Source organism: Lepidothrix coronata, unplaced genomic scaffold (genome assembly GCF_001604755.1).
Source record: "Lepidothrix coronata isolate B3197 unplaced genomic scaffold, Lepidothrix_coronata-1.0 Scaffold261, whole genome shotgun sequence".
Classification (NCBI taxonomy): Eukaryota; Metazoa; Chordata; class Aves; order Passeriformes; family Pipridae; genus Lepidothrix; species Lepidothrix coronata.
In genome coordinates, this window is record NW_016690441.1 from 342,386 (window position 1) to 354,908 (window position 12,523).

General features: G+C 55.1%; 2 protein-coding genes across 2 annotated transcripts in view; one reads left to right on the plus strand and one right to left on the minus strand.

Moving 5' to 3' along the window:
• LOC108507574 (aryl hydrocarbon receptor-like) overlaps positions 1-7,444 on the minus strand; it is a 21,777-nt gene extending 14,333 nt beyond the window's left edge. Inside the window, exons 1-2 of the mRNA XM_017835643.1 lie at positions 7,361-7,444; positions 4,168-4,355 (exon numbers count right to left, since the gene is read on the minus strand). Of these exons, the coding sequence (XP_017691132.1) occupies positions 4,168-4,355; positions 7,361-7,401 (229 nt within the window). The 5' untranslated portion in view covers positions 7,402-7,444. The remainder of the gene's footprint in view (positions 1-4,167; positions 4,356-7,360) is intronic.
• A 3,238-nt stretch (positions 7,445-10,682) lies between these two features.
• NDUFA10 (NADH:ubiquinone oxidoreductase subunit A10) overlaps positions 10,683-12,523 on the plus strand; it is a 28,879-nt gene continuing 27,038 nt past the window's right edge. The window contains exons 1-3 of the mRNA XM_017835640.1: positions 10,683-10,786; positions 11,656-11,824; positions 12,303-12,518. Coding sequence (XP_017691129.1) covers positions 10,694-10,786; positions 11,656-11,824; positions 12,303-12,518 — 478 coding nt within the window. The 5' untranslated portion in view covers positions 10,683-10,693. The remainder of the gene's footprint in view (positions 10,787-11,655; positions 11,825-12,302; positions 12,519-12,523) is intronic.

Consider the following 12,523-nt stretch of genomic DNA (forward strand, 5'->3'; position numbering starts at 1 on the left):
GACCGTCACACAGGTCCAAGTAGCAACCACTGCAAAATGGTCTGCAGACAGGAGCTCAGCATGAGGCTGGCAGCGAGGTTCAGTCCATTTTTATACGAGTGACAAAACCTTCAGAGTGCCTCTAATGCAGGTTTTGATAGTACCAGGCTTGTCATCACTATCCACCAGCACTCAAAGGCTGGCTCTGATGAGCAAAGCTTGGGAGACACCAAGCCCTGAGCCCCTGTCTTGCTGTGTTTTATCCATATAACCTCCGGTAAGATGGATTTGGATCTGGATGGTTTTTAAGGTCCCTTCCAATCCAAACCATTCTATGGTTCTGTGACAGTTCAGTGATGCCCAAAGCAGGCTCTGGCCTGGGGAGGGTGGAGAAGCCTCAGCTCGGTGAGAAGAGCAAACACAGGAGTGCTCAACTATGGCAGGTCCCCCCCTGAGGTACCCACAGGGCATCACCCACAGCTGGTGATAAGTGCATGCCAAAAGCAAAGGAAGAGGGAAACCTGGACTCCTGGGTCTATTCCTCCTTCTGACTACGCGGAAGAATCAGCCCAGGGGTCACAGCCAAAACCAACCCAACTCAAAAGCCAAATTTCCTTTTTTCTTAATTTTTTTTTTATTTATTTTGCACAGAGAAACTGAGACACCAGAGCTGTGCAACACCTGCAGCACTTGCAGCAGGGGACAGAGGACTTACAGCAGATGTGTGTGCCCAAAATCAGCCTGTGGAGGCATGGAGGGAGCTCTGAGGGCTTTCCTCTCTACACCTGAGCCTTGCATAGTAGTTTGCATTTCCAGCAAACTACTAATTTTCTGGTTTCTCGCTAAAGCACGGACAGAAGAGAGAACATTTAAAAGCAAAGCAACTTTAAAAGATGGTGCAGTGAGTCACTACCCTGTGATGGAAACCAGGGTCCCACCCAGATGCAAGACCCTTTCCCTAATATCCACCCTGTAAGCAGGCACTGATGCCAGCATTCAAACTCACTACGAGTTGTCTTCCACTCTGTCCCACCCCAAACACTGCCCCAGACCGTGATGCCTGACTTCCTACACTCCATTAAACAGGTCAGTTCCTGAGTCAAAGGCATATAGTACCCACATATCAGAAATACCAGAGAAGCTGGAGAAGGTTGGAACCCCCTCCCTCAGCCAGGCTGGACGCAGACAACACAGGGAAGCTCCACTCCAGGCATGGAGGGAGCACAAGAAATGCAGCACAAGAAGAAAAGGAGCCTCAGGGCATCACCCTGTGAGCCCACGTGCAATTGGTCTATCAATTGCCTGGAGATAAGGCAATTATCAGTCTATCAAAATATCCACTGTCTCCTGCCTGGAGATAAGGCCACACTTGGGCTGTGGATGGAGAGAGGGACAGGGAAGCTCACCAGGTGATGCCACGCTCTCCTGCTGCAGGAGAGGGGCCTGCATGAAGCAAGACTGGAGCAGAAAGCACAGCACAAGGGGCTTCACCATGTCCCCCCAGAATGCCTGAGGGGACACACCAGGAACAGGAACAGCCAGGAACAGGCTGCCCTGACCTGCAGCCGACATGGGTCTTCATCGGGCAAGGCTGGAACTAGGCAGACCTTGATGAATCGGGGGGATGATCTGAAGTCAAACACGATGAACTTCAGGGCAAATAGGGGCAGAGCAAGGGGAAGGAGCTGGAAATCAAAGGCAAGTGGCCAAATGGGAGTAATTGGCCTGGCAGGACAGGTCTCCAAGGAGGAACACAAATCCGTGCAATGCCAATTGCATTTCCAGAGCAGCTCTCACGCTGGGAAGCACATGCTGAGCACAGCCAGCAGCAACCAGCTCCTGCTTGGAGGCACAGGTCCCATCTGGAGAGTTTGGCACCGGGGTCTCCTCCTGGAGACCAGCATCCTCGCTGGAGAGGGCCCTGGGAGAGCTCCAGAGGGCTAGGCATGAGGCAAAAGCTAAGGGAGCCAAGTCTATTCAGTCTGCGGGGGTGAGAGGACACAACAGGAGCCTCCAAGCACAGAAAGCTGCTGCTGCCTTCCTGCCCTCCACATGCTCTGCCTCCACCAGTGTACATCACCCATTCCATCAAGCCCAAGGCACTGGAGATGAAGCATGTCCCTGTCCCCATGTCCTGGTGACTCGTGGGAATGTGGTGACTCCCCCCAGCCAGGCTCTGCACCCCCATTTCCCTTCTTGGCCCAGACACGTGCTGTGTGCCACAGCCTGTGGCTGGGTCAGGGAGCAGGAAGGAGTTAATGCTCTGCCAGCACCGCCTGGGACAGAGGGACCTGTGGTGTCCCCAAAACATCACACCCTGCCACCATGGCATTCGGCTGCCTTCCTTCCCAGCCACCCATCCCGCATCTCAGACACGTGGGAACTGAACCCCACTCCCCAGGTTTTCCCAAAAAAAGCAGGTTAGAAAAGAATAGGCACTCAGCAAAGCTCACTCTCAGTCCATCCTTGGCTTTGAGGAGCCCAAAGCACACCCAATGTGTGCAGCAATCACTTCTCTTGTGCAAAGACATCTTCCCTCTGCTGCAAGTGCCTCTTCATGCCTCCACCACATCCTCTGGGGTCCTGCTCCCAGGAAGGACCCCCTGGGTCACAGCCTTTCTCACCCACAGCCAGTCAGCCAGCACAGGTCCAGCACAGCCCTCAGCAGCTCCCAAGACACGTCAGAGGTGCTCAAGGAACAGCCGAGACCACAGACAAGGAGGAGGGTCCACCACGCTCAGCTACACTGGGTGCTCTGCCAGCCACCCTCGAGTCCATTCCAGAGGCATCGCCGTTGTGATGCTCCAGCACTGCCCAGGAATGGGAGTTGGAGATGGAGCTGCTCTGGGTCCCACCCGGGAAACCAGCTCTGATGGAGAGATCCCACCGTTGCAGCTCCATGTGTGAGCTGCAGCCTCAGGAGAAGGAGCCCAACCACAGAATTATAAAGGGTGGAGAAGACCTCCAAGATCATGGAGTCCAACCATCAACCCAGCAGTGCCAGGTCCAGCAGCCTACAGACCCTGGAGGGGTTCAATTCAATTTATAATTTAATAATTATATATCATATTATATACCATATATATATGATATGTATGATATATACTATAATTTACATATTAAATATACTGTAATTATAATACATTGAAGAAGATTGGATTGAAGATTGGAGTGAGACTGGATTGAAGAAGAATTAAAGATTTGCTTGAAGAAGAATAGGGAGGGAAGGATAGGGAGGGAGGAATAAATATAAGAATACCAAATATGGAATAAATATGAAAATACATAATATGGAACACAATAACAGGGAATACGTATTACATCATAAATTTATAGTTACTTAATGTAATTTTAAACTGCCATTCCAGTTGGATGAGGGAAATGTTGCTGCTCAACAAGACATCACTCCCTTCTTCACCACGGGCTGGTGGGAGTGGGACACAGGAGGGTTTTTGGAAGTAAAGGAGGGTGTTTGGACGTAAAGGACGGGGAGGATGGCTGCTGATGAGATGGAGGAACTTTGCAGGAGGTCTCAGCTCCTGGGCAGGCACCCAAACTGCTCCCAAACTGCTCCCTCCATCCATAGTGATGTTCCTCTGCCAGTCACCCCTTCCAAGAGTGATGGGGTCGGGATCCTCTGCTCCCAACACCCCCCAACCCCTCCCCAGTCACTCACCTGCCTGCTCTCCAACCCTCAGTTTCCAAGGCTGAACTAGGTGGTCTCCCTGTCCCAGGGATGTTGCTTTTCCAGGACACCAAGCACCCATAACTGACCGAAGAGAACCAGACTTGGATGTGTGACATCCAAAAACGAAGGTGATTCCTTCCTTCCAGAAAACAAACACAGGCTTTCCTTCCAGAATCACCCTCCAATGATTTCTTCCAGAGGGGACACAGATAAAACGTGTGTTGTGAGGGGTCCCACGAGGAACCACTGCCAACTCCACCACATTTTGGGAGATGAGGTACTTTCCTGCCCACTTTTCCTTGGCATTTTCAGTCCAGCACCTCAGCTAAAGGTGCAACACTGCATTATCAGCATCCAAGGGCCCGATCCCACATCTCACCACCATCCTATCTTCAGGAAACACAGCTTTCCCTCCCAAAGCTTGGGGTGGGGCATGAGCTGTGCAGTCCCCTGGGTACTGACCCCAGGGGCTTTTCCCCCCTCACAAGATGGACACTCACCTGTCAGGTAGCTCTTGACCTTCAGGTATCCAACGGCCAGCCGTAGGATGGAGAGCTTATCCAGCCTGGAGCGCACATCCTCAGGGAAGGGCAGCAGCCCCGTCAGCTTGTTCAGCTCCTGGTTGAGCCGGTCGCGGTGCCGCTTGGAGGGGTTGGACTTCACACCCTCAGCAGGTGGTGGTTTGGGGCTGGGAGAGGCAAAGGAGAGTTTAATCACACTGGGATTGCCCACAGGCCAGGCTGGACGGGGCTTGGAGCAACCTGGGAGAGTGGAAGGTGTCCCTGCCCACGGCAGGGGGTGGGATGGGACAAGCTTTAAGGTCCCTTCCAACCCAACCCATTCTGGGATTCCACGACTTGGACAATTAAAAAAAAAAAGCAAAGTAGATGCAAAAAAAATTGTTTACTTCCAATATTCTGATTTCTGCTCCTTTCAGATGAGTATTTCTAAACTAAAACAGCATCTGATGCCAGACAGCCCTGGGACCAACCCTCCGCCTGCAGAAGGAACAGTGTCCACGAGAGCAGCTCTTCTCTGCCTCAAGCCAACACAAGATGCCATCTCTATCAGCTGCAGTTATCTCACACACTCCAGCTGAAAGCCCCACACAGCAGCAAGAGCTCAGTTAACAACTTTAATGAGTCTTGGATGTCACCTTGTCTGCTTCATTTTTTAATGCCAATTTGAATTTCGCAGCTTGAAGAAAAACCCTTCAGACACCACCACCACCACCCCCCCGTATTTGGCTCGGCTGCATCCCTTAACACGCACCTCATTTTGTTTGACGGAATTTGTCTAACCACAAACTCCCCCTCCCCAGGCATCCTCTCTCCATAAAGGAGTTTTGGATAACAGGATCTGCCAGTATTTAGCAGCAATTTAAGTTCTCTCCTCTACCACCACTCTCCAATCTCATCTGGCAGGGCTGCTCACAAGTGTGACACGAAGGGAAATGAGCACTAAATGAACTGCAGTGAGGTGCCTGTTGAATTTTCAGCTCAAAGAGTGACCAAGGGGTCTCCTAAGGATGAATGGAAAATTGTAGCATTTCCCCAGGAAAGCTCAATCCTGCTGGTTTGTAACAGCAGCATCAGGAGGGCCAGACCCTCACTCAGGACCACTGGGACAACTCAGCACCAAACTCGTCCATACAAGCTGGGCAAAACACACTGGCACCAGGGCTTTTATGGATCTAGTGGATTAAACACTTTTGAAATCACAGTCACGCACAGGAAGGAAAAAAATTAAAAACAGTTTTCCCTTGACTCTAATTAGAAAAAAAAAGAGGTGAAGCAAATTAGTCTGAGTTTCCTCAGATACCCCTCAAAGTCCTCATCTCGCTCACTCTCCAAATCCAGCCCCCAAACAGCCAGAAAGAAGAGAAAATGAGACTGGAGATGAGCACAGGAGTGGGTAAAACACAGAGTTGTAATGGGATCTCTTGGACAGTCTGGTTAGGCACTGAAAGTCCCCTGGCTGAGGCACACGGGGTGGCACAGCCAGCGGCAAGTCACCCCAAGGCCGAGGGAGGACACCCCAGCATCTCTGTGCCTGCATGTCCCCAGCTGCAGCACACAGCAGGTACCCTCAGAGAGGGGAGTGACAGTGAGGAAAATGGCTCATGGAAACAGTAAAGACTGGTCCAGATGTTTGAAATCTGTCTCAATTCCCTTCTCTTTGGACCACCTCCATCCTCAGTGCCCCCTCTTTGCAGGGCAGAGCTCCAGCCCCTCCAGGGTGCCCCAGGCAGCGCTGGTGCCCCAGCACAGCACACCGAGCCCTGGCGTTCAACAAAGCTGCTCAACACCTGCACGTCAGGCAAGGAAAAGTGTTTCAGAGAGGTCTGAGCCCCTGTTCCGTTTGCTGGAGCCTTGTGAAATGGTTACAAACCATGCAAACATTGCAAGCTGTGCTATGGGGCCCGTGGTGAGCCAGTGACCCCCAAGTGGAGGGGCCGGAGTGGAGCCGGGTGGAAAGCTCTGCTCCCGGCAGGGCAAAGGCCGTGCTGATGCTCTGGTTTGTTTTTCCCCAGCTGCCCTTTGAACGGGAACCCAGCACGAAGTTTATCCCTTTTGCAAGCTGGTAAGAACCAAGGGATATTATTCCCAGCAGTGGAGTTTGCCTGAGCTGATATATTGCTCTTTATTAATTTCCTTTTTATCTTTTTTTTTTTTTTTTTAAGTAAAAAGCCCTGGGCAAACTGCAAAGGGGACGGAGAAGTCCCTCACCCCATCCTCCTCACCCCGTCTGGCTGGCTGCACATCCCACTGGCCCCAGCCCCACTCCACCCAGCCTCTCCCGGCAGGATCCCGCCCCAAGATCTGAGTGGGCACAGAGAAGAATAATCCCTTCCCATTCCCAAGGCTGACCCTCCAGAACCAGGGAATGAGGGCCCTTCTGCTCCAAAAAGACACCCTGAGCCACAAATCCAGCCCAAACCCTCAGTCTGGTACACCAGAGGGGTGGAATCGCCGCTCCGAGGTGAACAGGAGACAGGTTTGAGGCAGAACAACCACCCTTCATGTTTCCACAGGAAGACTCCCAGATAAATAGCCAAGAGAGGCTCTGAGTTAACTTTCCACCACAGGTTTATAATGTCGATGTTCCCACCTTCACCCCAGGCTTGGGCTCAGCTCATCCGTCCCCCCCACGGCCTCCCAAAAATATATATCCACCTTGATTTCCTATACACCTGCAAGCCTGAGGTTAAACAGGCTGACAGGACTCGGGAGCTGAGGTGGAGGGAAGGCATGAAGGAGCCAGGAAACACCGGGGACACACCGGGGGGGGATGTTATGCAACAGCTATTGAGCAGCGTGGTAATTAATTATTAAGGAATTGAGATGTTTTGGTAATTAGTAATCGTTGTACGTTTGACTTAGGCAGGCACCGAAATCCAGCCCAGCTTGCAAAATCACAGCCGAGCAGCCCAAACTCTCCAGCGAGGCTCCTCACTGGGATTCAGGACGAGCATCCTCGGGATTTCTGTTTTCCCACCAGCGTGCCAGAGCCGACACAGCGTTAGCTCCAATTAACCCTAATTAAAACCGAGTAACCCAAGCATGCCGCTCCCCCGGTGCTCCCACCAGGGCAGCTCCCGGCAGCTCCCCGGATCCAGCCGGGCTCCCGCTGCCCGGTTTTCGGCCGCCCCGCCCGGGGGTCCCCGGGGGGAAACTCCCTCCCTGCACCCACCTCTTGGGCACCGGCTTCTTCCTCTTCCTCCCGGCGTACATCCCGCGGGCGGCGGGAGCGGCACCGGCGGCAGCGGGAGCCGGAGCGGGACCGCGCCCGGGGCGGGGCTGGGGGGGAAAACGCCGGGGACACGCCCCGGACACACCCCGGACACGCCCCCTCGGCATCGGCCCCGCCCCCGCCCCTTCGGTCCTGGGGACAAGGGACACCGAGTCCCGGGAAACACCGTGTCCGTGGGACATCGCCCCTCCCAGGGAACACCGAATCCTGGGAAACACCGTGTCCATGGGACATCCCTCCCTCCCAGGAGACAACAAATCCTGGAAAACGCCGTGTCCGTGGGACATCGCCCCTCCCAGGGGACACCGAATCCTGGGAAACACCGTGTCCCTGGGACACCCCCCACCAGGGACACCAAATCCTGGGAAACACCGTGTCCGTGGGACACCTCCCGCCAGGGCACTGAATCCTGGGAAACACCCTCCAGGGGACACCGAGTCCTCGGAAACACCGTGTCCGTGGGACATTGTCCCTCCCGGGGGACACCAAAACCTGGGAAACACCGTGTCCGTGGGACAGACCCCCCGCCAGGGACACTGAATGCTCGGAAACACCGTGTCCGTGGGCCACCATTCCACAGCCTGACTGCCTCGCTTGTCCCCCTCCAGGAACAGCCTGTTCCCTCTCACTTTGCAATTCCCTGGGTTAACACCGTCCAAAGCTTTCGCTCTTCCCCCCCACACACCCCGTCCAGCTGCTGTGGGGAAAACAGGGATGACAGGGACAGGCAACCACGGACACAAAGGCCAGGCACAGAGACGTCACATCCAGCTGTGGTTTGCTCGTTACCACAAATCCTTTTGCTTAAAAATCAAGCCTGTTCCCCTCCCTTGCCATTTCCAGGGACAAGACGCCGCTCCCGCGTGTTCTGTGGATGCGTGGGAGCGCAGTGCCCACCCACATCACTCCTACAGCTCCCCACGCTGAACAGGACCTGCTGTTTTCCTGCTCCATCCTCCAAGACCCCTTGGGCATCCTCTCCTGGATGAGTATCCATCACCAAACGCAGCCTCCTCGCCATTTCATGAACGAGGGTGGGGAGGCCCTGGCACAGGTTGCCCAGAGAAGCTGTGACTGCCCCTGGATCCTTGGAAGTGTCCAAGGCCAGGTTGGACGGGGCTTGGAGCAACCCGGGATAGCTGCAGACAGAGCTGTTAAGGAAACCCAGACGCAGTCACATCCTGTGTGGGTTGTTTGGTTGGGTTTTTGAAGCCGTTTGCAAATTCCAGGGATAAATCCTTGAAATGAAACTCGATCGCTTCTTGCCAGGGGCAAACCAGAGGCAGCTAATGGGATCAAAAATGTGCCAGGTCAGCAGGGATGGTGTCAGTTTGATGGGAAGTGAGTAAAACGTTTGGTTGTGCCCTTCCTAGATCAAGGAATTTGGGTGTGATTTTCAATAAGGCAGGGGAAGATCCAGCTCAGGCCTGGAATTGCACTCCGGTATCTCCATCAAGTGGAGAAGGGAAGCTGTGGGAGGAAGGTGGCCCAGGCTGCTCCCAGGTGTCCCAGTGGCAGGCAGGGCTGTGGGAAGGCAGTTTCCACAGCCTGTGGGACACCCCCAGATTTAGGAATCACAGAATAACTTAGATTGGGAAGGACCTCTAAGATTGTTCCCACAGCACTGCCAATGTCCCACTAACCCACGTCCCCAAGTGCCACATCCACATGAAGACACGTGTGCTCCCATGTTTGGCCAAAGCCCCCCAGCCCCTCTTTGCCCCCAGTGCTCTCCTCCTGGACTTCTCCTCCCCAGCTCCTCCAAACCTCAGAGCCTTTCCAAGGCTGCTCTACATCGCTCTCCTACATCCACTGCCGGCTTTCCTCTGGGAAAATCCACCTGATTTACCTCTTTCCACCCACTGGAAATAGATAGATTAAGACCGAGAGCAGCTTTAAGCAAAGAGGTTTCCTAAGGCATCTCCTGCCAGGCAGAGCTGGGCTTGGGGTGCTGCACATGTTCCAAGCCTAAATCCCAGGATTTAGACACACCTCCCAGGGTGTCTCTGGCACTATGGGATGCAGGAGAAAGGGGGCTGTGAATATCCTACCTGAGCTCCAGGTTCCCAAAAGCAGGTGCCTGTACTGAACAAGAGGCCAAATCATGCAGTTGTGCCTGTTTTCTCCCTGGGATCACTCATCCCCTGCTGTCCATGGACTCACAGGTGGGGAGAGACCTCGGCAGGGCTCCTGTCCCACCTCCCACCTGGAGCAGGACAGGCAGGAGGCAGCAGAGAGGCTCAGCAGGGAGGTGCCGGGAAGACCAGGATGCCGTGGGGGAACAACGCAGGATGTCCCTGCCTGTTCTCATGGATCCCCCGCAGGCAGCTGGGCTTGGAGGTGTTGGCCAAGCACTCAAAGAAGGGCACAGAGGGAACTGGGACAACTGGATGTGCGGGTATGGGAAAGAGACAGCGGCCCAGACTCCTTCCTACCGGGAGCTGTGGCCAGACATGGTGCAGGCTGCCTGTGTGTTCCCTGTCCCGCCTGTTCCATGTCCCGTTCCCTGTCCCGTTTCCTGTCATACCTGTTCCCTGTCCTGTTCTCTGTCCCACCTGTTCCCAGTCCCATTTCCTGTCCTATTCCGTGTCCCATTCCCAGTCCCGTTCCCTGTTCTATTCCGTGTCCCGTTCCCAGTCCCATTCTCTGTCTCCCTGTTCCGTTTCCTCTCCCGTTCCCAGTCCCATTCCCTGTCTCCCTGTTCCGTTTCCTCTCCCGTTCCCAGTCCCATTCCCTGTCTCCCTGTTCCGTTCTCAGTCCCATTCCCTGTCTCCCTGTTCCGTTCCCAGTCCCATTCCCAGTCCCATTCCCAGTCCCATTCCCTGTCTCCCTGTTCCGTTCCGTGTCCCATTCCCAGTCCCATTCCCCGTCTCCCCGTTCCGTTCCCAGTCCCGTTCTCAGTCCCATTCCCAGTCCCATTCCCTGTCTCCCTGTTCCGTTCCCTCTCCCGTTCCTAGTCCCATTCCCTGTCTCCCTGTTCCGTTCCCAGTCCCGTTCTCAGTCCCGTTCCCAGTCCCATTCCCTGTCTCCCTGTTCCGTTCTCAGTCCAGTTCTCAATCCCGTTCCCAATCTCCCTGTTCCCGCCACAGCCCTCGCGGCGCGGGGGCGTGGCCTGCGCTAATGGAGGCGTGGTCTCAGGCGAAGGGGCGTGACCTGCGCTCAGGGGCGTGGCCCCGGCCGCAGGTGGCAGCGCTCAGGGGGCGTGTCCGGGCGCGCCGCCCCGCCCCTTCCCGTGTCGCCGCCGCGCTGCGTCATCCCCGCGCGCCGCCCGCCATGTCCTTGTGGGTGTCCCGGCTCGGCCGGGCCGCGGCCGCCCGGGGCCCGCGGGGGAGCCCCGCACTCGGGGGGAGCCCCGCACTGCCGGCGGTGAGCGGGGGGCCCGGGGAGGGCGCTGGGGCTGCCCCCGCGCTCGGGGTCCCGGCCGCGGAGAGCGCTCGGGGGGCTCCGCTGGGGGGGATGCACGGCTGGACTGTGCCTGGGGATGGGACATTCCCTGCAGGATGAGGCAGGGAGGCGGGAGAGGAGGCGAGGTGTGAGGCAGGGACCCGCGTGAATGGCTGAGGGTGACCCAGTGACCTTCAGCTGTGGCTCTGCCACCAGAAGGATATTAAACCAAACAAATCCTGGGTGTGGCGGGTCCCTGCACCGCGCAGGGCGAGCTTTGCTCCGTGTCATCGGGGGCTGCGGGGCTTTGGGCAGGGCTCAGAGGGGCTCTGCTGCCTCTTGCCACCTTCGTGCTGTGCAGAAATCATGACATCTCTAAGGCTGGAAAAGGCCCCTAGGGTCATCAGATTCAAGCTTTTGCCCACTAAGCCGTGTTGAAAGGAAGCTGTAGCTTTCCTGAGAGACTGGGAGAGGGTTTGGCGCTGTTACAACCCGGCAACAAACGAAACAGCACAAGCAAAGGCCTAAAGCAGGGTCTCCCCTGGGAGTCGGGGCACATTCTGTGTGTGACCTTCAGCCACTCTGGGCATTTTGGGTCCTTGTGTTGGGTCAGAGCAGGGTTCTGGCAGAGCAGCCCCTCCTAAAAACATGCTGAGAATTGGTCCATGCTTTCTGTCTTCCCAGCCTTTAATTTCATAACCACCTTCCCAGCCTAACAGCTGCTTCAGTTGCTGAGCTGAAATGTCAGTGCTACAGTTACTGCATAAAAATTCCTCGTAGTAGGTCTGAAAAAGCTTCACTTTCAGCTAAAAAAACCCCAAATGTGCTGGTTTCCTTGTGTTTTCTTCCAGGCAAGAATTCACAGCAGCCCTGAGCAGAATTTGCAGTATGGGTGGCTGGCTTACATGTTGGGAGATAGAACTACCAAGAGGTTCACGGACTACAGCAAAGTCTTCACAGTGGAGGGAAACTTGTCCTCTGGGAAGGGCAAGCTGGCAGAGCAGCTAGCACAGAAACTGGGTATGTCTTGTTGGGGCTGTTCCTCTGACAGCTGGTGGAATTTAACAGTGCAGCTGTGTGAGGAAACCTCACCAAAGCAGCAGCTCTTGATGAACTTAATTAACTGGGGAATGGGGGGGGGTTATAGGTAATGCTTGGGGTGAGGATGCCTGTGTAGGTGGGGTTTGCTGTGAGTGAAATCCCAGTCCTGATGGGGTCAGTGGTCTCCTGGAGAGGCTGGGTTGTCCCTGGGGATGTACAGGGAGGGTCAGGACAGTGGGTTTGGTGGCACCAAGGTTGTGCTCAGCTCTCATTGTGGGGGGCAGAAAGGGGGCAGTGCTTGAAGGTGGGGTTTGTTGCCCTCTGATGTGATAGACCAGAGGCTTGGGGGTTGTTTCAGAGCTGTTTAAAGAACAACTGTGTATTAAAAGGCTTTTGCTGTAGGTGAACACAACTTATTCCTTCGTTTAGTGCTCAGTTGTTGGGTTGTTCTTCCCAGGAATGAAACACTTCCCGGAGGCCGACATCCATTACATGAACAGGATCTCTGGGGATGGGACACTGCTCCCCGAGAAGTTCAATGGATTCTGCAACATGGAGAGGTTCTACACGGACCCCAAGTGCCCTGATGGACACTCCTACCGGATGCAGGCCTGGATCTATGGGAATCGTGTCCTGCAGTACGCTGATGCCCTGGAGCACCTGCTCAGCACAGGTGGG